Source organism: Carlito syrichta, unplaced genomic scaffold (assembly GCF_000164805.1).
Source record: "Carlito syrichta isolate Samal-C Ts95f unplaced genomic scaffold, Tarsius_syrichta-2.0.1 Scaffold226607, whole genome shotgun sequence".
Lineage (NCBI taxonomy): Eukaryota > Metazoa > Chordata > Mammalia > Primates > Tarsiidae > Carlito > Carlito syrichta.
Genome location: NW_007170703.1, coordinates 248137 through 269827, shown reverse-complemented (window position 1 = coordinate 269827; position 21691 = coordinate 248137). Strand labels below are relative to the sequence as shown.

Sequence of the window (21691 nt, the reverse complement as noted above, 5' to 3'; positions counted from 1 at the left end):
AAGAAAGGGACACATCCAGGCGGGGGCAGCAAGAAAGAGTGAAGGAACAAGATGGCAGACAGCCTGATCCTGCAGAGTTGAAGGAAACACCATTACAGGTAGAAGGAACAGAATGAGCGCAGCCATGGGGCACACATGGAAGATGGCTATGGTGGTACTTACTGGAAATCCTGGCAGTCCAGGTATCCCGTCTGGCCCCTGTGACACACCAAAGGCAAAGCAGGCTGGATTAGGAGCAGCATTTCCAGAGTGAGCAGGAACACTGTGGCTCAGTGGCTCACACCACGCCTCAAGGGTCCACTCCCTCCCAGAACCTTCCAAAGGCCCGAGCACGTTCCCACATGGTAGGGCTCACCCTCCCATTGTGTAGAAGAGGATGCTGGAGGCTGAGAAGGTAAGGAACCGTGCAGAACCACACAGTTAATGAGTGCTAGAGGCAGACATTGCACGCAGGGACCCAGAGCTCCCACTTTCCTGAGCCAGAAGGCTGTACTTTATCACAGCTGTCTCCTCCATGAAACCAGTCAACATTTGAAACCTCTGGGACTCTGATAAATGAACTCTGAGGAGTAGGCTCGAAGGTGGCTGGGATAGTTGAAGAGGAAGTAGGGGCATATTGGGGGGACTCAGTTCACCTCCCTTAGGAAGAGTGAGAATTGTATAGGACCCAGGACATAGTTTGTGCTTCACGCCCCACGGGGCCAGGACTCTTTTTCCTGACAAACCCCATATCTGAAGCTATTAAAGGCTTAAGAGTTTGAGAGAAGGGAAGGAAGGAAGAGAGAGAGAGAGAGAGAGAGAGAGAGAGAGAGGAAGGCACAGGGGTGATGGCCTCTCAGGAGGAAATTGCCACTGAGTAGAAGCAGCTTGACCCAGCACTAGGGATGAAAGGGCCCCGTGAAGGTCTGGATTCACCCAAGGGAAGGACAGCAACTGGGAAGAAAGCAGGAAGAGAGGAAAGAGGTAGAGACATGGTAATGCAGGCAAACAAGGCTCAGGGATGGTTAGAACATAGATGCCCAATCTCTGATTTTAGCCTACCTGTGTCTTGCTTTAGCATCAACCCACCTAATACCCTAAACCGCCTGTGATTTGGGGAAAGCAAAGCCTTCTGTAAACAGACTTCTGTTTGTTAGCTAGTTTGCTCTAGGGCTTGATTACTGGGTGTCTGGATTATTTACGGATTATAGGAATCCGCAGGGGAGTGGCCCCAGCAGACATCTGGATCGCACAGTTCCGGAACCATATGCCTCTGTCTCCACAGTGACCTGTACAGAGAGCCATAGTGTGCTAAGCAGAGTCACATCCCTCACCTCTAATGAATTGCCCCACAGATTAGTGAGGTGTTGTTATCAGAGAACAGAATCAGAGGCTCAGCGTGGTTTGCGGTGGAGAAGTGGCTGGAGCCTTGGCTCCCAAAGAACTAAACCACCTAACAAACAGAGCTCTTTCCCCTCTCCCTTGCTGGCCAGTAGACACTGGGTGATGCAAAAGAGAGGAGGAAGTTTCCTTTCTCTTAGGTCCTATAGTGCCAACTCTGTGGACTTGCAGAAATAACGTGAGTTCTTGACGTGCTAATTTCCTGATCTCTAAGGCAGGGCTAAAAAAAACACTGAAACGGGTCACATTCCCTCTTTGTGCTTCAGTTTTCCATGAACACAAGGATAGGTCTCTCTAGTCTCTTCCTGTTGTGTGAAATAAGGTAATATAGCTGGGCTCGGTGGCTTAGCCTGTAATCCCGTGCCTTTGGGAGGCTGAGGTGAGTGGATTGCCTGAGCCCACGGGTTCGAGACCTGCCTGGGCAGCGAGACCTCATCTCTACAATAAATTAAAAAATCAGCCGGGCGTGGTAGTGCATGCCTGTAATTCCGGCTACTTGGAAGGCTGAGGTGGAAGGATCACCGGAGCCCAGCAGGTCGAGGCTGCAGTGGCCGGAAGCGGCCACTGCACTCCAGTCTGGGCAATAGAGTGAGACTCCAACTCAAAAAAAAAAAAAAAAAAAAGAAAGAAGGTAATATAAATAAAGCAGGCCAAAAGTATTGCTCAGAAGTCAATCTGTTGGTTACGAAGGATACTCTGATTTCCATTACACATATTTCTGGTGCACAGGACTGGAAGCTTCCACTGCATTGGACAAAACTTTCCGCATGATCAAGTTAACGTGAAAGTGACTTTTCAAAAATGCAAAGCTCTCTTTCCATTCCACTTTGATATATCCTAGCTCTATGCTTCCAGAGCTAAAAGTATCCCAGACCAACCCAACTTTGTCTCAACACAGGGGCACCCGGGTAGGGACCAGACTAGGACAGCTGTAGATACAAACCGGAGGCCCCACGAGCTCAGGAATGTCCGAGAAATTCATGGATCCATGGGTGACATTGATCAAGGACTGAAAAGAGAAAAGTCAGACCATGAGGACAAAGGATGGCGTGTGCCCTGCCTTGTTCCTGGCAGTGAGGCATTAATTGAAGTCACCCTGTACAGCAGAACAAAGCCACAGACACTGAGAACACCCTGATCCCCCTGCCAAACACAACCTTCTCTCCCACCCCTTATCACAGAGCCCTGAGCTGCCTTGGACTTTCCTCTTTCCACTAACTTTTAAATCACACAATATGTAAATGTCTTTTTTCAGATTTTAAATACACACACACACACACACACGCATACACACAGAAAGCATAGAGTTGGTGTGTGTTATGTATTTGTCCATGTGGTTATTTTACATAAATGGCACCAGGCTGTATGTATCACTTCTCAACTTGCTTTTTTCACTCAACCATATTGTGTGGAGCTCTTTCCATGTGGAATTTTGGAACAGGGATATTTTTAGCTTTAAGAGACTGCCAAAGAGCCATCCAAAGAGGCCATCCAATTTACACTTCCAACAGAAGCATGTGAGATTCTCTTTTTCCTTACACCCTTACCCACATTTGAGTTTTTTAAATCTTGTTGTTGTTGATGTTGTTGTTGTTTTAATTTCACTCATCCCTTTTCCAGTTATTTGAGGCTTTTGTCTTTCTGTTGTTTACCAGCATGACGTTATGTGTCTCAGAAAGGCCACAATTTTTCACAAATGTGATGTCCTACTACTAAGTGCACTGTGATCTGGTCCCAGTCCACATCCTAGCCTTCTCTCTAAATTTCCATCATTCTCCATGCACCCAAGCCCCAGAGTGTCCCTGCTGCTTGAACTCTGTCCTCCGTGTCTACCTGCAAAATCCTCAGCCTTGTAGTCCCTGCTCAAAGACACTTTCTCCAGGAGGTCTTCCTTGATTTCTCATATCTCAAACCATCTTTCCACCCTTGTTTCGCCCCTTATGTTCCTTTGCCTCTCTTTCAGTTATGGCTCTGCTGCAGCTTTTCTCCTAATTTGCACTGGGGGCTTCTTGAAGGTAAGAACTGTATCTTACATATTTTTATACCCACAAGGCCTAGCAGGGGACCCGACCTGAAGCGCATGAGCATTTACGCCAAAGCATTTAATGATAGGAATAGAGAATCCAATGACAACATTTCATTCGGCGAGCGCTGACTGCGCCTGCACTCTGTGCCAGGTGGTAGGGAGACAAGAAGAAAAAGAACCTCAGGGATCCCGTGGAAGTATCAGACATGTTCACAGGCCCTTGAGGCACCACAATGCAGACTTGAAGGATGAAGACAAAATCACACCTTCCTGACTTGCCTGTCGCTAAGGGTCAGAGGAAAAGGAATGCTTTCCCTTGGCTTAGTGGAGACCTTTCCATGCGGGTATTTTTAGTTTTAACAGACTGCCAAAGAGCCACACAAAGGGACTATACGAAGATGTTTCCTTTGACATGTATGGGGCTCACTGAGTGTTGTTACCCTTGGTTTCTCTTGGCCCCGTACCCTTCCCTGGCACGGCAGAGGGATCTTCCTGATAGGTAGTTTGGGGAACCACCAGGGGGCATGTCCAGCACAGCTACGCTTCTTTTCCCTTGGGCATCCTGGCTCCAGGAAGCACACTCAGCAACTGGCAGGCACGTGTCTTATATCTCACCAGTGTCTGGTGGGGTTGTAATTGTTTTAATGGTATTTATTCTAAGGCAGGATTTAGTCAACAGGGGCATTTGGCTCTCCCGCTGGGGGCAGGCCTTCAGCCCAACCTATATCCATAGCAAAGGTGGTATCTTCGACTTTGGCTTTGTTAGAACCTGGCTGGGGAAGGCATGCGTGCTACTCATTTGGGGCTTCTTTAAGACCCCAACAATTCTAATGCTCTTAGACTGTGTTCATTTTTTAAATTGTGCAATTTATACATTTGAAGAGGAGATTTTATTTTTTTGTAAAGGGTTATAACCTGTTAGGTGGTTATTGTATAGACTGGAGAGTGTAGTCTCTGGCAAGAGATAAGAGACAGTCATTTTGAAGGAGGAGGGCCTGAGGGGTAGACGTTTTATGTCAAATGCATTGGCTGAATATATATTTAATAGGTTATAGAAGGAGTTATGAATATTTATGAAGGTGGGCTTGACGTATATGTATTGAATACATATGTTTGTAATATATGACTCATTTATTTTGGGGTGGAGACAATATTTAAATGTATTATAATTAGGCCCTATATGTTAAAAGGTGAAGTAGGGACACAAAAGCATTTACGTGTGTAGTCTCTGTAAACTTACCAGAACTGGTTTATTGTTTTGTTTGTTTGTTTTGTTTTGCTTTTGAGTGAGGTCCTCTGTCACTCAGGCTGGAGTACAGTGGCACAATCACGGCTCATCACAGCCTTGACTTCCTCAAGGTCTCGCCAAGTTGCCTGGGCTGGTCTCGAACCTGCGGGCTCAGGCTATCCGCTCGCCTCGGCCTCCCAAAGTGCTGGGATTACAGGTTGAACCACCAAGCCCGGTCAATTTTTATTTTAACATTAATGTCAGTCTGTTGTTGTACTTGAACTGTGAGTAAAAACTCCAACCCTGGTTGCTGGCTACATGCTCCCTGCATATGTTATAGGAGAAGTTATAAATATTTATAAAGGGTGAACAATCTTCTCTCCCCTTTAGCAAAGACAGAAAATATGTAGGTGATCTCTGATCTGGGTGATACTCACACTAGACAAGACTTCGAGGCGCCCAGGTAGCCCTCTCGGCCCAGGGGGTCCCACAATGCTGGCTCCATCCATGCCTCTGTCACCCTGGTCACAGCAGTGAGAAGTGAAAAAAAAATTCACTGTACATGGATAATGCTCCTAGAACCAGGCTGCAAAGTCCTTCCACTACCTCCTTAGGTCTGTGACCTCACCTTGGGTCCCCGGTCTCCTTTTTCTCCTTTGGGACCCTGGCAAAATAAACAAACAGATAAATAAATATTCTTCTAGTCATTTTGAGCTTTCTCCATCTCTCCCTTCTTCTTGCCACCTCTCCCTAAGCTCTCAGGCTGATTTTGTCCCGGGTGATGGGAACAAAGGATGAGGGGCAAATTCTCCTTCCAGTCAGAAAAAAGCAACACCCCACAGAGAGTAAGGGACTCAGAGGCTGGCTCCCAGCTCCGGGTCAATGTCTTTTTGACCTTGCATCTGGGAGCCCTCTGCATCTAGGGGAAGGGGGAGGTCTGCCTGTTCAATCATGGGAGGGGCTATGCTGTGCCCTCCTGGACTGGGGTGCTCAGCTCTGAGTCCCATTTGACAAAGATGCAGGCAGTTCGTCCCTGTGAGAGCAGGCATCATGGCAGAAGAAAGACCATACCTGCAGGGGGCTAGATGCAGCCAGAAGGGGCACCGGCCAGGAGCACAGGGTCTTGAAATGGGGCAAAGTGTGAGGCAAAGTGTGAATATCCACTGGGGCAACAGGAGGGAGGAAATAAAGCAGAGACACTTATTGGTAAGAGACTGGAGAAGGAGAGAGAGACAGAGAGAAATAGATGAAGAGAGATAAAGACGATTTGCAAGTTTTCTTCCCACATGTTTTGTGCAAAATTTCTATGCTGCTCCTCAAAGACACAGGCTGTAAGGAGCACCTAGTTTCCCCCACAGCACAGCTGGAGGCAAAGTGGCAGAGTCAGAATGCACCCCACAGCCTCCTCACTCTAGCGTGACCGCCTTCCTCACAACGAAGGCTGCAGAGTCAACCTACACTTGAGACCACTGGTCCAGAGATCCTGGGTTCATTCAGCAGCCTGGAACCTCCAGAGCCTTCGGTATCCTGGGGAAGGAGGAGGAAGGAGAATTTCAGATCTAGTCCCCAAGCACTTACTTGTGTGGCATTGGGAACCAGGGTCTCAGAGGGGAATTGGCACAGCCTCTGCCCTCGGACCAAGATTAAGCTAGCTGATGCCCCAGTAGCTCTTAGTGAACAACATTTTTTAGCCATAGAAAAGAAAGAAATTACCTCAAGTCCCATTGAACAGCCAGGACCTGGGGGCCCGGGTGGTCCAGGAGGCCCTGGGGGTCCCATGACGCCAGGGATGCCAACTTGTCCGTTTTCCCCTGGGGGACCTGGTAAGCCTCTGTTGCCGAGGTCACCCTGTAGGAAAGAGGACAGGCTGATTACCTACCCCTGGGTTCACTCAGGGAAGAAACAACATGCACGCCTGAATCAGAAAATCATTCTTTGAAGTTAATTAGGTTGATGAATTCTCCAATCGCTACTGCTTAATGGCACAGAGACAGCTGTCTTGCTAATTGACATTTCACTTGGAGGTAAGCTGGTGCACTTATCTGTATGCATCTGTAGGGAGGGGTGAGGAAGGAGAAAACATTGAAGGGTATTTACTCCCCACCATCTCTTGAGCAATTCCTTTGAGATGCGCTTCTCTCTGCTCTCATGACATTTAGACATTCAACACCACAGCTCAACAGTCCAATTATAGTAAATCCAAAGAAAGGGGAGGGGGGAGAAGAAAGATTTTTTAATAACTTTTTAAAATACCTTTTCACCAACCGAGCCATTAGGCCCTCTTACTCCCTGAAAAACAAAGAAAAAGACCAATTTATATATACATATCAATCATTAGGTATGTGCAGAAGAAAATGCAGAATCATAGACTCTTAAGTAATAGGATACTAAAATGGAAATCTTTCTGTGTTTCTGTCTTAGTTTTGGCTGATGTCTCCAAGCTGAGCACATTATAAGAGTTGCCAGTCTGCAATTCATACTGGAAGCTTGTGAAACTCACTTTTCAACTATCAGCTTATCATCTACCTCCAGACTAAACCAGAGAAGTTGAAGGTTAACCATAGACAGATCATAGAAGAATTCCCTTGGAGAGTTTTCAGTAGACTGGAGTGGTCCCCTTTCCATCCCCAACCCTTGCTGCTGTCCCATGACAGAGGTAAAAGGGTGTTTTTCCTACTCTAAACAAAAGGAAGGGGCTTCAAGAACGGATATGCATTCCCTAGGCTTTTGGAGATATGATGGATGATGACTGTCTCTCTTCTGGAAAGATCTAAAGACCAAACGCTGACTGAAGTAGCCTCAGAGGACAGAATAGGGGAAGATGTTGCATGTCCACTCCCAGTGAGGACCACACTACAGTTTCTGGGGATTAGATGTGGATCCCACAGAAAGGACCCAACTGTGAGCTCCAAGCAGTGAGGAAGACCAGCAGGGGCTGGGTGGTTAGGAGTGGTCAGCTAAGGAACATTGCCCTACATCAGAGGATTTCAGTAGGGGGTCCCAGATAGAGAATCTCTGAGAAAACCACAAACACACCTGCAAGAGAAGAAGCCAGCAGTTGCACGGCCACAGAGAAGGCCCTGACACTGATTATGATGCACCAGTCATCAAAAACTGTGCCCTCCCCCCTAGTCTCTTTTGTCCCTGAGCTAGAGTCCCCTTTTTATATCAAATCCATAGGAATGATATAAGAATAGCTCTAAAATGGTTGTGCTCCAAAAGAAGATGGGCAGTCATGCTGGACCTGAAATAGGAATGTCAAAGGCAAAAATGTCAAAGGTAAAGCTGAAGACAGAGGCCTCGGGCATTGAAACCACAGGGAGTAAAGTATCCTGCAAAGTGGTGGTGAAGCCAGGTGTAGGGTGTGGCCCACAGGCCTCAGACAGGAAGGAGGTTTGAAACTGCACCAGGCCAGCCATCCAGCCTACCCACCTCCCCTCCCCACCCACCCCTACTCCTGCCAAGGGGCAACTATAGGGCCTTAATTTTAGAGCAATAAGAGTTGTTTATTGGGGCAAAGAGATAGGGCAGAACTCCAAGTGACTAGAGAACCCTGGGAGGCCCAGGGGCACCCCAAATTCAGAAGATCAGTTGCTGAGGTACCCTGCCTGACGGCAAATCCTTCCACTCTCTTCCTGAAACAGCAAGTCTCAAAAGTAGCTATTGCCCACCTCCCAACAGTCTGTACAGAGGCAGAAAACAGAATAAAGCAGGATCTTGGATTCACAGGTAAACACCCCAAGCAAGAAACACCAAAATCCGAGGAAAGACAACACTATGAGGGACAACTAAATCAACCACAGAATATATACCCGAGGAAATAGAAAACAATCCAGTCAGGATGTTAAGCATACAATATATGTTCTCAGAGAGAAAAATGAAGCTATTACAGCCATGAAACAAGGACAAGCTATTATGAAATAAGAACAGTGGTTATGAAAAAGAACCAATTAGAGATCTCGGAAGTATAAATATAAAACTATTGAGATGAAGAACTCCATTGAAGAACCAAGTAACAGAACAGACACAGGTGAAGAAAAAATTGATACAGAGAGCAGGTACAGAATTTCCCAGAAAGCAACACAAGAGAATAAAGACCCAGAAGGAAAGACAAAATAGTTAGCTATACAGAGGACAGAGTCAGAAGCTTCAACATCTGTTTAGTTGGAGTGGCGAGAGAGAATAAAGAGATACAAAGAAAGAAGTATTTGAAAAAATAATAGCTAAATTTTTCAGGAAAAAAAAACACAGAAGTCTTTAGATGAAAAAGCATTCTCTAGCCTCCCTCCCACCAAAAGAAAAAAAGAACCCATAGAGTACCAGGAAGGATACATGGAAGAATAAATTTTTAAATAATCCACATTTAGTTACAATGCAAGGGAATTTCAAAACACCAAGAATAAAGAAAAATAAATCCCGAAGTCTGCCAAAGAGAAAAGTCAGATGACCTTCATCAGAGTGAGATCTGACTTCATGTTTAGCAAGACTGAATGGTGGAAGATGACAGAGATCACCTTCAAATCACCGAAGGCAAATGACTTTGAACCTAGAATTCTACACCCAGGCAAATGAGAACAAAATAAAGACATTACAAAATATCCAAGGTCTCAGACATCTATAGACTCTCTCTGAAAATATGACTAGAGGATGTCATAAGAATAATTCCATAAGAACAATCAAAGAGGAAATGGGTCACAGGAAGCAAGGAAAATGTATTTATCGATTACTGTTACAATTGAAATTTAATTTAAGCAATGCCGAAAATAGAGTTGCTCTGTCCTTCCAACTAAGAGCTCTGAGGCATGGCTCTGTCAGGACAGTTAAGAAACTAGGGACTAAATCATTTTGCAGGTTCCTTCTAGCTCTGATCCTTTGGGACCCCAGTTGAGCATAAGCCTAAGCAATGCTCTCAGAGTAGATGAGAAAGACAAGGCCATGCATGACACATCCAGGAAAAAGGCCTGCACGCAATGGGCAGCCAATACACAACCATCTCCCTCTCTGCTCTGCACAGACGGCCCATGCTGTTTTTTTGGTAGCTACGATCATCTTTTTAGGGAACTGGCTGCTCCCCTGGGTGAGGCTCCAGGACCAGCTGGATGAGGGTCATCACACTATGCTAGGAAAGAAAAATGCCTTAGGTCTAGGGCACGCATGGTGCGTGAGAAAGGTTCCATCTCTTGCAGAGACAGCTCCTTTGTTTTCCTGTTGGGATACCCTACCCAACCCTTAGCCTAGGAATGGGGACAGCAGAGGATGAGGGTGAGGTGGGCTCTGGCCCTCCAGAAAAAGACACCTGACTCTGAAGACAGGAAGGGTGATGCTGAAGTGGCACAGAAATTCTGCCACCAAAGCCCTCTGTAGGGGCTCTCAAGGCAGCCTCATGGAGCCTTGACACCTCCCTGGTAGAGGGCACCCTGGCCATTCTGGAGCAGTGGCAGGGGAAGGAATGCTCAGTGGAAGAAGTAGCAGTAACTGGGCCCGTCACCTTCTGGCTGGCCAGCCCCACCAGGGAGAAACTAAGCGTGACCTTCCACTTGGGGAGAAAACATGACTCAAATAATAAAGTTCCCATTTTCATGTCTAATCTGGAGGCCACAGTTTCCGTGTCTGCTTCTCCTGGGTGTGACCAGTCTGGCTGTCGCCTGTTGCCTGTTGCAAACTGTCCTTGACAGAAGTGTCAACCTTGTACATCTTCCCAGTAACAAGTCAAACTACTACTGGGGCTATTGTGAGACAGAAACTGAAGTAGCCTTATCTCAAAACCTTATAGCTGTGCTGCCAATGATACCGTAAAAGAAAATTATGTTCGTGGCTGGGTGCGGTGGCTTGCCTGTAATCCCAGTGCTTTGGGAAACCAAGCTGGGAAAATAGCTTGAGCCCAGGATTTCACCGCCAGCCTAGGCAATATAGCGAGACCTTGTCTCTATTAGAAAGAAAGAAAGGCTGGGCTCAGTGACTCAGCCTGTTATCCTAGTGCTTTGGGAGGCCGAGGTGAGTGGATTGCTTGAGCCTGTGGGTTCGAGACCCACCTGGGCAACTTGGCAAGATCTCATCTCTACAATAAATCAAAAAAATTAGCCGGGCATGGTAGTGCGCGCCTGTAGTTCCAGCTACTCAGAAGGCTGAGGCGGAAGGATCATCGGAGCCCAGCAGATGGAGGTTGCAATGGCCGGGAGTGTGCCACTGGACTCCAGTCTGGGTGATGGAGTGAGACTCCAACTAAAAAAAAAAAGAAAGAAAGAGAGGGAGAGAGGGAAAGAAGGAAGGAAGGAAGGAAGAAGGAAAGAGAAAGAGAGGGAGGGAAGGAAGGAAAGAGGGAGGGAAAGAGGGAAAATTACATTTGTTAAGTGAAAAACTATTTTTTCAATCACTTTTCCCTTTCCTTTCAAATCAAGAGTGTGTCTTATAGCAATTTCAAAGGAAGTTCTGGAAGATACTTTGGACCTTGATTTGTCTGTCTTAGAGTATTTTACCTAGCTTATACATGGTAAATAGGAGGTTTTGGGATTTATTCCATTGAATCAGAGGTATGATGGCCACAAGCTTGGAACATGAGCAGATCAGCTTGGGAGTGAAAGCAACCACCTTACTGGAATTTACATGAACAGGCAGGGTGAAAAGTGGGAACTCTAGCGAACAGGCTAGAGGAAAGTCTAGTCCTGAAATGGTGACAGTGAATGTGTACGTTACTTCCTAGCGAGAGAATTTTTGTGTAGTGAGACTATGGACTGTCTTGGAATTCCAGTTAGCAGTGTCTCAGTGTGGTTGTCAGTGATGAAATATGGAGATATCAATTCTACAATGGAAAGACTGCAAAGGGTAGTGGTGCTGCATGTTGTAGAATCATGGTTTAGAATTCACTCGAAATGTTGACTCATGATGATGAATTGGAGTTACTAAGGACGTGGCTAGATCTCAACATACAGAAACCACAAAGAACCCAATACATACATGGATTTTTTTTTTCCTATTGTGGCATCTGAGACCGCACAACTCATTGCCTGGTGGATATCTGCTGGTTTTGTTCCTGGTATCTGTAATGTTGATAACCAATGTGTTATCCGTTCCAATTGACTATGGTCTGTTTGGTTTTATGGTGGAATATAATCCAGATGTTGACCCAAACACTTCTGATGATGAAAGAAGGGCTAAAATAGGAACTCAGGCAACTGTTTCAGGGTTTCATTTGGACATATTACAAGCTCTAAACCCGTGACTGGATCCCATGCAAAAGTAGCTTGCTGTCCTGTTCGGTATTACACAAGATTTAGAGAACTGTTCAAAGACAAACTGGGATGACTTGGAGAAAGGAAAGGTGATGGCTTGATTGCACTTCTCTGGTATCTTATGAAAGAGACAGAAACTGACTTTACAGTTCAGCAGTTCAGTGAAAGTACTCAGAGCCCGCTACTGGGAACTCAGCATTCGTCAGCAATTCTAGGCCCTGATGTTTGTGTTAAGCACAAACTCTTTCCTGCCTGGATGTCCCAGTTCCTTCAAGACTGCAGAATAATGTGAATGACTTAGATTCTGAAAGCAGAAAAACAATGACATCTACTAATCCTAGACATGTTCTGAAGAACTGGGTGGTGCAAAAATCAGAAAGGAATGATTTTTCAGAGGTCCATCTTCTCCAGCAAGTTCTTTGGCATTCTTTCCAGAAACATTCTACAGCACAGAAAGCAGGAGACTCCTCACCTCTCCCTTCTTGGGTGAAAGACATATAGAGTCAGTTGCTCACCTTAATTTGGGGGAAATCAAGTTGGGATATTTCTGTCATTAAACTCAGCATAGAATAATCTATTTGACAAATTCTTGAAGACTATCCACATCTCAATCATATATATATATGTAAATTTTACATATAATTTTCCCAGCTAATAAATGGAATCTTATTTGGGGGAAAATCCCCATTTTAGATTACTGTCTAGATTGGTATATGGACTCCGCTCTTGAGAAGAAAGGACAATTTCTCTGCAGCATGAGGAAAGACCTCCTTACAAGTGGGTCCATCCAACTGTGAAAGGCATTGCCTGGGCAGGGAATGAGCTCCCTGTCACTAGAGGTATGCAAACTGAAAGACAGATATTGTGGTGCAGAATCAAGGATCAAACGTATCATTGAACTTTATGTTCTGCTGCGTCCCTGAGAGTCTTCATTTCCTTCATCATGTTTTTGTCATTTTATGTCCAAAATATGCTCCTTGGTTTTTGTTTTTTTAATAAAATCACGTTATGTGCGAGGTTTCCCTCCAGTGTTCCAGGTGCAATTTTCCAAGTCCTTCTAAAGTCTGCTTTTGTTTGACGAGGAAGTATCATATACACACGTGCCGTGGAGAGACTCAGCAAGTTTCAGGAACAAACAAGCTTGCGATTGCTCTCCCACAGTCATCTTGGGTGAACCTGCCACCCCATGCACGTCTGATTTTCTCAGCAGCGGCAGGGCGAGCCTGCGCGGGTGTCTTGCATGCAGTTTGGGGCCTGGGTATCTTTAAGTATGAGACAGACCATGGGAGGGGTATGTGGGGGCGGGTGGGGGGAGCTGGGAAGAAGAATTGGTCAGATGAGCACAAGTCTGTGGTGTTTCCTGCAAAATGCAATTTCTGATGAAACAGCTGGTATATGTAAAATGAGTTCTATAAAACTTGACAATTGTTTCTTTTTCTGAGAAATAAGCTTTCCATGGAAATCGAGTTACTGCTTCAATGAAAGTAAACACACCGGAGAACTGATGGAAACTAGAAATTCAGTTCAGTGGTGATGGTGGTGTCTAGGGAGTCAGCATTTTCCGTGTCTTCACGAGGGGTGCACAGAAGGCCCCCACTTCCTATCCCAGCTGGAAGGGGCTCTCCCTCCCCTGAACCCAGTAAAACTCACTGACTACATCACTAGCACAAGACTCACCTTATCTTTATTGCCAGACATGGCTCATCTCATCAAGCCGGCTGGGAACACTGTAGGGACAGGAATCACCCCCACCCCCAGATCCTTAGCAAGGGACTAACAGTCAGAGAATAGAGAGAATGAAGGCAGTCTAGACTCTGTGAAAGGCAGACAAATGGAGTCTGAAAGAAGTCCCATTTGTTCATCAAATGCTGATCAAAACCTGTGCTAGATTCTAAGGATACAGTGGCAGAACGACGGGCTCTGTGTCAGGGTGGGGATGAGGAGCAGACAGGTAAGCTAACATCTTTAACTAGAATGGCTAGTAAGGTTGTCAGCAGCATGAGTACTGTGTTCATCGAAAGTGAAGGAAGGAGGGTCAGGTGGGGTGGCTCACACCTGTAATCCCAGCACTGTGGAAAGCCGAGGCAGGAGGATCACTTGAGCCCAGGAGTCCGAGACCAGCCTAGGCAATGTAGTGAGACCTCATCTTTACAAAATGTCAAAAAATTAGCCAGCCATGATGGTGTGCCCCTGCAGTCCTAGCTACTCAATAGGATGAGGCAGAAGGAACACCTGAGTCCAGAAGGTTGAGGCTGCAGTGAGCCCTGACTGTGCCACTGCCCTAATGGTGCCACTGCACTCCGCTCCAGCCTAGGTGACAGAGTGAGATCCTGACTCAAAAAAAAAAAAAGTGGGGGAAAGAGAGATGCTTTCTGCTCAAAAAGAGCTGGAGAAAGCTTCCCAGAGGATCTGTCTCAACCGGGCCTTGAAGCATGAGAAAAGGAAAAGGACATCTCAGATGGGGAGAAAACCATGTGCCAGGAACAGGAGGCCGGCAGGGATGAGCATGCCTAGAGCATTCAGGCAGGGTTGGCCCGCTGGCCAGGAGGCCGTGTGGGGAGTTGGGGGATGCCCTAGAGAGGCACCAGTGCAGGCCGGGAAGGGCTGGAGGTCTGCACAGTCAGGAGTTTGTGCTACAGGCAGCCAGGTCCTCCATGTTTTCTTAGTGTCCAGGGCAGTGACCAATGGGAGCTGCCACAAGAAGGTAGACTGGGCAGGGGACTGGAGGGTGGATTGTGGACTGGGAGGAATGGGGCAGCGATGAAAGCCCAAAGCCATCATATGGATAAGAAGAGATGAGTCCAGTTCAGAGGGAGACACAGGCGAGAGATGGGGAGGTCAAAATCTTGGCAGCTGACCCATCACGATAGGAAAGGGAGACCGAGGAATGAGAGAAAACTACATTCTGAGTCCAGGTGACCAGGTAAGTGGTGCCACCATTCACTCATGCTGGGGACATTCAAGAGTGGGCAGGGAAGGTACTGAGTTCAGGCTTGAGCATAATGAGTCCCCTGATGGAGACATTCAGCAGAGGTGCCCAGTAGGGGGTTTCAGGGTTTCAGGGGTCATTCACATAACAGGCGAGTCAGGCTTAGGGGTCAGAGAGAGAAGTGTGGACCTGGTGGCGCCCAGGTGTTGGGACCCTCCCATGTTTCTTACCTTCTCTCCTTTCATCCCGGGAAGGCCGGTGGCTCCATCAACTCCAGGCTGTCCCTCGGGACCCTGGGAAACATCAGTGACAATCAGCCCACAATATCTCTGCTAAGAGTCATTTACCAGACCTTCTAGAAAAGGAGGGCAGGATTAGAAGGTGGATGAAGCTGGTGGGCCCAGAGTCCTGAACCAGGTTCAAGGCAGGAGCCCAGTCCTGGGTCCCAGCTGGACCACTGCTGACTGCAAAGTGTCCTTCACTCTCTGGGTCATTTCTTCTTCTGTAGGGGAGTCAGGGGCAGAGTTGGACTAGTGGGCCTCAGGGGACTTCCACCCCAGGCCCAACCCTGATGTCCCATGATTCCAAGATTCTTCCTGAGTCTGCATTTCCCAGACAGATGCACCTCAACTTACGATGGGGCTACGTCCAATAAACTCGCCACACATTGAAAAGATCTTAAGTGAAAAATGCTCTGAACACACCTTACCTACTGAACATCATAGCTGAGCCTAGCTCACCTTAAACGTGCTTAGAGCACTTTCATGAGCCTACAGTTGGGCCATGACATCTAATGCAAAACCTATTTTACAACAGGCTCTAATATAAATATAGTAAAGTGTTAAATGTCTCACATAATTTATTGAATTCTGTATTGAAAGTGAAAACAGAGCAGTTGTATGGAACTCAGAGTACAGCTTCTACTGAACACACATCAATTTTGCCCCATCATAAAGTCAAAAATCCTAAGCCAAATCATTGGAAGTTAAGTACCACCCTACTGATGATGATAAAAAAGCAAAACAACATGTGGGATGAGGTTTTTCTTGGCTGCTGCTTCTTAGGAGTTCCAGTAATGATTCAGATGAAGAGGATGTTTGTTTCCAAACAGCGAGCATGAGCTCTCTCTCCATCATGAGCCATAGACAATGCTGGGGTCTGCCATTTGTGTGCCCTCTCCTCCCCCCCCCACCCTTCATCCCTGGCTAAAAGAAGTCCCAGGGCCACAGAGACCAGGAGAGGACCTCAGTTGCTCACCGGGACCCCGGGTTCGCCAGCAGCTCCATTCTCCCCAGGAGATCCAGGGGGTCCCATGAAAACATCAGTTCCTGGTTTTCCTGGAATCCCAGGTGAGCCAAGTGGGCCTGGGGGACCTGGGGGACCCTGAAACACAGACACTCCATTAGAAATGGTGAGGAAAGGCTAAATATATACTGAACACATATGTTCCATATATTCTCTCCATTTCCAACAACAGTCCTGCAAGTAGGAATTGGTGCCCTCCCACAGCAGATGGGGAAACTGAGGCATGGTGCCGTAATGTGGCTTAAACGCTCACACACACACAGCTAGTTAGTAAAAGAGCTGAGATTTGAATCTTGATCTCTCTGAGTCCACTAGACCATATTTTCTCCCCCATGAGTGTACACAATAAAGATCCAATTAGGCAGAATTCTCAGAGGTGCTCTGGCGAATTTCATTTTCTGATTATCCATGAAGTCAGTTAAAAACTGCCTGTTGTGTAGCCTTGTTGTCAAAATACTTCCTGAAGGGTACTAGTCTCCGAAACCTCTTTTGGGGTTGGTTGATTCCTCCACCGGGGGACATCCCTTTGGCTCCCAACCATGCCAGCCCTGGCCATGCTTCTAACTGGGGATTGAGCTCAATGGCTCAAGGAAAGGGCTGGAGATGAGGTTGGAGTCTCAGGGACAGAGGCACCAGCGGCAGCTGAAGAAGGGAGGAACTCCCCAGGAGGAAAATTAGAAAGGGACTGGTAGAGTCCCAACCTGGGCAGGAGGAGGAAGAAATCCCAAAGAGGGGAAAGAGTAGTCTGGAGAGGTAGGGAGGGGACTGCCTAAGGGAAGAGAAGATTTCAAGAAGCTTCTGGAAGCCAAAGTATAACATGCTGCCCAGAGAAGAGGCCAGCAGGTCTCGCTACTGCATAGAGTAAGAGTAGAGGGCAGGGGGATCAAAAGCCAACTTGTAGACGCGAAGGCCAGTGGGCACAATTGCTGTGGGCAGCCTGCTGGAGAAGGTTGCCGGGGAAGGAGGGACGTGGGAATGAGGAGGTCCTGTGACACACTGAGGCACACGTGCACTAAAAATAAGACAAAACTGATCAAAGTGGAACGCGTCAAACATAGACAAAAGTAAAGGGAAAAGTGTCATGAACCCCCACCAACTCACAGCCCACGATCCTTGAGGACGGCCAGTCTGGTTTCATCAGTCACTCGCCCCCCACGCCCCGCCCTCCCGGGTCATTCTGAGGGCAGTCCCAGACACCAGCTTGCATCATCCTTCATACTCACCCTTAGCACCTCCTCACTGCCCACCAGATCACCGGAGCCAGAGCTGACATCCGAGCCCCAGCCCAGGCCAGAGCCCTCTGCCTCTGCTCCCACCTGGAGAGAGAAAAAATTCCCACACCTTGCACTCAACTGCCAATCTCCAAGGACAGCCATGTCACCTCAAGTTTTGGCCCTGTAACTTCTGCTCCCAACATTCCCTCTGGCCTTTTCTCCCACTCCTCACTGTGGCCACCCTCTTTCCTTACTGCTTCCAGCTGTGAAGCCAACACATTGCCAGTCCTCAGCCTCCTTTCCTGCCTTTCAATTCCCTTCTCATCCTTCAAGGCCTAGTTCCGCAGTCACTTCCTTTGTGAAGGCTTCATACCCCATTTCCAGGTGGAATTCATTTCTCCCTCCTCTGTCCTCCTTCTGACCTCTGTTCAAGTCTCCATTTGGCACTAGGACCACCACCTAACTTGAAGCTTAGTTGTGAGTGTGACTGTCAGCTCCTTTAGACCAGGGCTCTTCAAGGGCAGGCCCAAACCTGAGACACATTGGGTGCACAAAATCCAGCAGGCAGCCTGGCACTAAGAAACCCCTCAGTGCATTCTCGTTGAATGGCCTCAAACGCTCAAGGAACAAAATGGAATTTCTAAGACACCTTCCTGGTACTTAGTTCCTTAAGGCTGGAATCTAATCCAACCATTGCTTGTGTATGTTCTGAGTACCCCTGAGAGGCTCCGAGGAGAAGCTGGGTTTGGAGGGACAGAACTGGCTCTAGGAAGGTCATGGTGGTGTGTGTGTGGGTGGGAGAAGGGAAGTGGTGATAAGGAGGCAAGGAGGCCAGTTAGGAGCCTGTTGCTAGACTCAGAGAACTTGGGTACAGACTGGATGTGGGTGAGGAAGGGAGGAGACCACTCAAAGACGTTTCCTGATTTCTCTCCTGGTGATCAGGTAGATGGGGTGCCATTTCCAGAGAAGGGGGATGAGTCCAGTCTCGGACACATTGAGTTTGAGGAGCCTCTGGGCTATTCAGGGTGCAGGCTATAAACTGGATATAAATAAATTCTGCTTCTGAGTACACTGCGGGGTACTGGTAGAGGCAGAAAGTCCTGAGGTCTGACTGCAAGGTACATTGGAAGCCATTTAGAAAAGCTGTGTGACTGCATAAATGCATGTGACAAGCCTGGGCAAGAATCTCACCGTGGGTATGGTAGGTCTGGTGGGTTTAGGAGGGCCGGAAAGCCCCTCTTCAGCATCGCCCTAAAGAGAACAAAATGGTCAGTGAAGCACTGGGCACCCCCCTCCTACTATCCTCTCTCCATTCTGTGAAAATTTTGCTCAGTTTTTAAGATCAGGATTATGCAGAAATGGAGAACGGCAATGTCTTCACATAGACAGCCCAAGGAGGTACCTTGTCCCTTCGGGGCTGGGAGCTCTTTGTTTCCGCACCAACTGAGGAGGATGGCATGTGGTGGAAAGAGCTGACCAGAGTGGACACGCATTCACACACCACCCCCATCCACCCCTCCATCACCCAGGATTCCCTTTCAACCTGGTCTGGGCCCTGATAGCTCACAAGTGTCCAGGCCCAACTCAGCCTTCCTCTGAGGCCTGTCCTGCCCACCTGCTCCTCCCACCAGTCCCTGTGATTATGCGGGGGGCCTTTACTGCTCACAGGTCTGCTTCCCTGGAACTTCAAGGCTGAATCACCTCCAGGTCCCAGCGCCCGGCACAGGGCTTGTGCCCAGGATGTGCTTTTAGAATGACAGAAGCACCCAGTGGAACGGAGAAGGAGGAAAGAAAATGAGAGAGAGTGGTAACCCAGGAGGTCCTGGGAAATGGCTGCTGTGACAAATAAGGTGACAGCATGGCCCGAGCCACCAAAAAGAGAGAGGAAATGTTGACAGTAAAATCCCAAAATGTGTGTGTTGTGATGCCCCCTTGAAGACCCTCCTGCTGCACCCCGGAACCCTGCTGGCATCTGAAGTCCACTGAGGTGGCCAGAGGCAGAGAGAAGTGAGGACACCACCCTCCCCAGCCTCAGCCCTCCTTTTCCTACACCCCAGTAGGCAGACTCAAGAGATGCTGCAGGGGTCCTCCTCTGCACGGCCCCGAAGGAAGGTGAGGAGGGGCAGAGGACTAGCGATGGGGTGGAGGCGGAACAGGTCCCCACAGGCAGCCAAGTTGCTGCCTGTGGTCAGAGCAGGCTCCCTGGGCAGGATCTCCTGGGGACCAAGGGCTGGGGCCACTGTAGACACATCCCCTTGGGAACAGTTTAACACCTGCCATTGTTTTGGTAAGAGGATTTATTATCTTTCTGCAGTAACTGACACCAGACGAAGCATTTCCATTAGCATCGCCCCATTCGGTCCCACCACACAGGGTTATCATCACTACCTCCACCTCATAGATGGAGAAACTGGAGCCAAAAGTGGCCAAGAACTTTCTGGAATCCTACTGTCACTAAGAAGCAAACCTGGCTCTGTGGCCCACTGAAGCGCTCGTCTGCCCAACAAGAAATCCGGGCAAAGTGCAGAGCTTAGATACAGAGCACCAGAACCAGAAGGACGCTTTGAAAATTGGTAGGTAAACTGAGGCCCATGGGGGTCAAAGGACTTGGCCAAGGTCACCAGGTGATGAGAAGAGACTCATTCAGAACTGCCCAGTGTTGTTTTCATGATTCTCCCAGACCCTGAATTCAATCTCTTTTGGACTCAGCCTCTTGCTGCTTCTGCTATCACCTTGGGTCAGAACTGACCATATTCACCCCAAGTAACATACACAGAACACTTGACCAGGAGCCAATGTGTTCTCTGGAATGGTCAGAGCACAAGACTTTCCTCCTTCAGGCCCAGCCTGTCCTTTCATGCCCACACATTCTCTTTGAGCTTAATACAAGGAGATTTGGTTAAAACGTGGTCACAGTGTATTTTGGGCGTGAGGCTTCTGAGCTCTGATGATATGCCCTGGTCCTGGCTAATGAGCTGGACATGCACTCGGGCTTGCACTGGGCCAGAGTCAGCAAGCCCTGTGCAGAGAAAGGCTGTCCGGTCACTGCAGTGTGTCCCACTACACCAGCAGATAAGAGGCTCTAGATACCTATGTGTCAAATGACTAGTGAGAAGACCCTGGCATCTGGGGTCTTCACCCTGACCTAAGAATCCCGTCTTATCTTCCATGAATGTTCTACAACACCAGTTTTAAAATATATTACTTCATTTTAAGGGCATTGTTCTCCATACAGTCTCTAAAAGATATGAATACATTAGTCAGTCTTTAGAAATGCAATGACTTCATTCTGATCACTGTGGGCTTTGCTAACTAACTTCTGGTTCAAAGTCTGAGATGGTGGTTGTGAACAGGGCAAAAAAACAAAGCAGGAAGTCCAGAGACCAAGGCTGTCACCCTTATATGACCCCTAAGAGCTGTGTGACCTTGAGCAAACCTCTAACACTCTCTGGGCTTCATCAGCAAAATAATGCTAGGTAGCCAATGTATTGAGCATGCACTATGTGCTAGGTCAAGTTTTTCATATATTAACTCATTTAATCCTTACAAAAAATCAAGAGGAAGATTCTATGATTATTACCCCCATTTTATGCATGAGTGACTGACACACAAAGAGGTGAAAAAATTTGTCACAGATATGTGACAGAGCCAGGCTTGAATGCTAACCCACTAAGTTATACTGCCGTGGGTGACTCTGAGATGCAAACTGATCCTTGAGATTCTAAAGAGGATGCTGCCTTGACAGTCTACTGTGCCTTTAAGGTATCTGTTCAGAATTAGGGCATTTATTTCAGGTACTGTTCTGTCGGGTCCCTAACACAGTCACTTGCGGCGGTCTATCTTCATCAGCTATGTGCTAAGGAGCAAAAGCAACACCTTGTGTTCACATCTCGCTTTCTCCCCTTCTCTCTCTCTCTCTCTTTCTCTCTCTGTCTCTCTCTCCCTTCTTAGAGTTTTAAAAATATTGATGGCAAAAATCATCAGCCTCCATAGTGGAAAACATCAAAATGTATTAAGAACCTAACAACAGCCCCTAATTCCACCATTGTGAGGCAACAATTTCCAACATTTACGGAGGATATTTCCTTCCAGTGTTTTTGCACGTATTTTTAAAAATTATGACCACACACTGTACGTATGCTTATAACCAGTTTCTTTCACTGAACAGTATAGGGTAAGCATTTCCTTCCTCATTAAAAACTCCTAATAGTGCCGGGCTCGGTGGCTCAGCCTGTAATCCCGCGCCTTTGGGAGGCTGAGGTGAGTGGATTGCCTGAGCCTGTGGGGTTCGAGACCCGCCTGGGCAGCGAGACCTCATCTCTACAATAAATCAAAAAATCAGTCCGGGCGTGGTAGCGTATGCCTGTAATTCGGGCTACT

The 21691-nt window shown here is 47.5% G+C and overlaps 1 protein-coding gene across 1 annotated transcript in view; it reads right to left on the bottom strand.

Moving 5' to 3' along the window:
- Positions 1-21691, bottom strand: part of COL15A1 (collagen type XV alpha 1 chain) — a 112834-nt gene that overhangs the window by 27553 nt on the left and 63590 nt on the right. Inside the window, exons 12-24 of the mRNA XM_008051710.2 lie at positions 20139-20190; position 19994; positions 18503-18562; positions 17321-17413; positions 16050-16175; positions 15023-15085; positions 6888-6923; positions 6348-6482; positions 6093-6161; positions 5263-5298; positions 5072-5155; positions 2324-2389; positions 163-198 (exon numbers count right to left, since the gene is read on the bottom strand). Coding sequence (XP_008049901.1) covers positions 163-198; positions 2324-2389; positions 5072-5155; positions 5263-5298; positions 6093-6161; positions 6348-6482; positions 6888-6923; positions 15023-15085; positions 16050-16175; positions 17321-17413; positions 18503-18562; position 19994; positions 20139-20190 — 857 coding nt within the window. The remainder of the gene's footprint in view (positions 1-162; positions 199-2323; positions 2390-5071; positions 5156-5262; positions 5299-6092; positions 6162-6347; positions 6483-6887; positions 6924-15022; positions 15086-16049; positions 16176-17320; positions 17414-18502; positions 18563-19993; positions 19995-20138; positions 20191-21691) is intronic.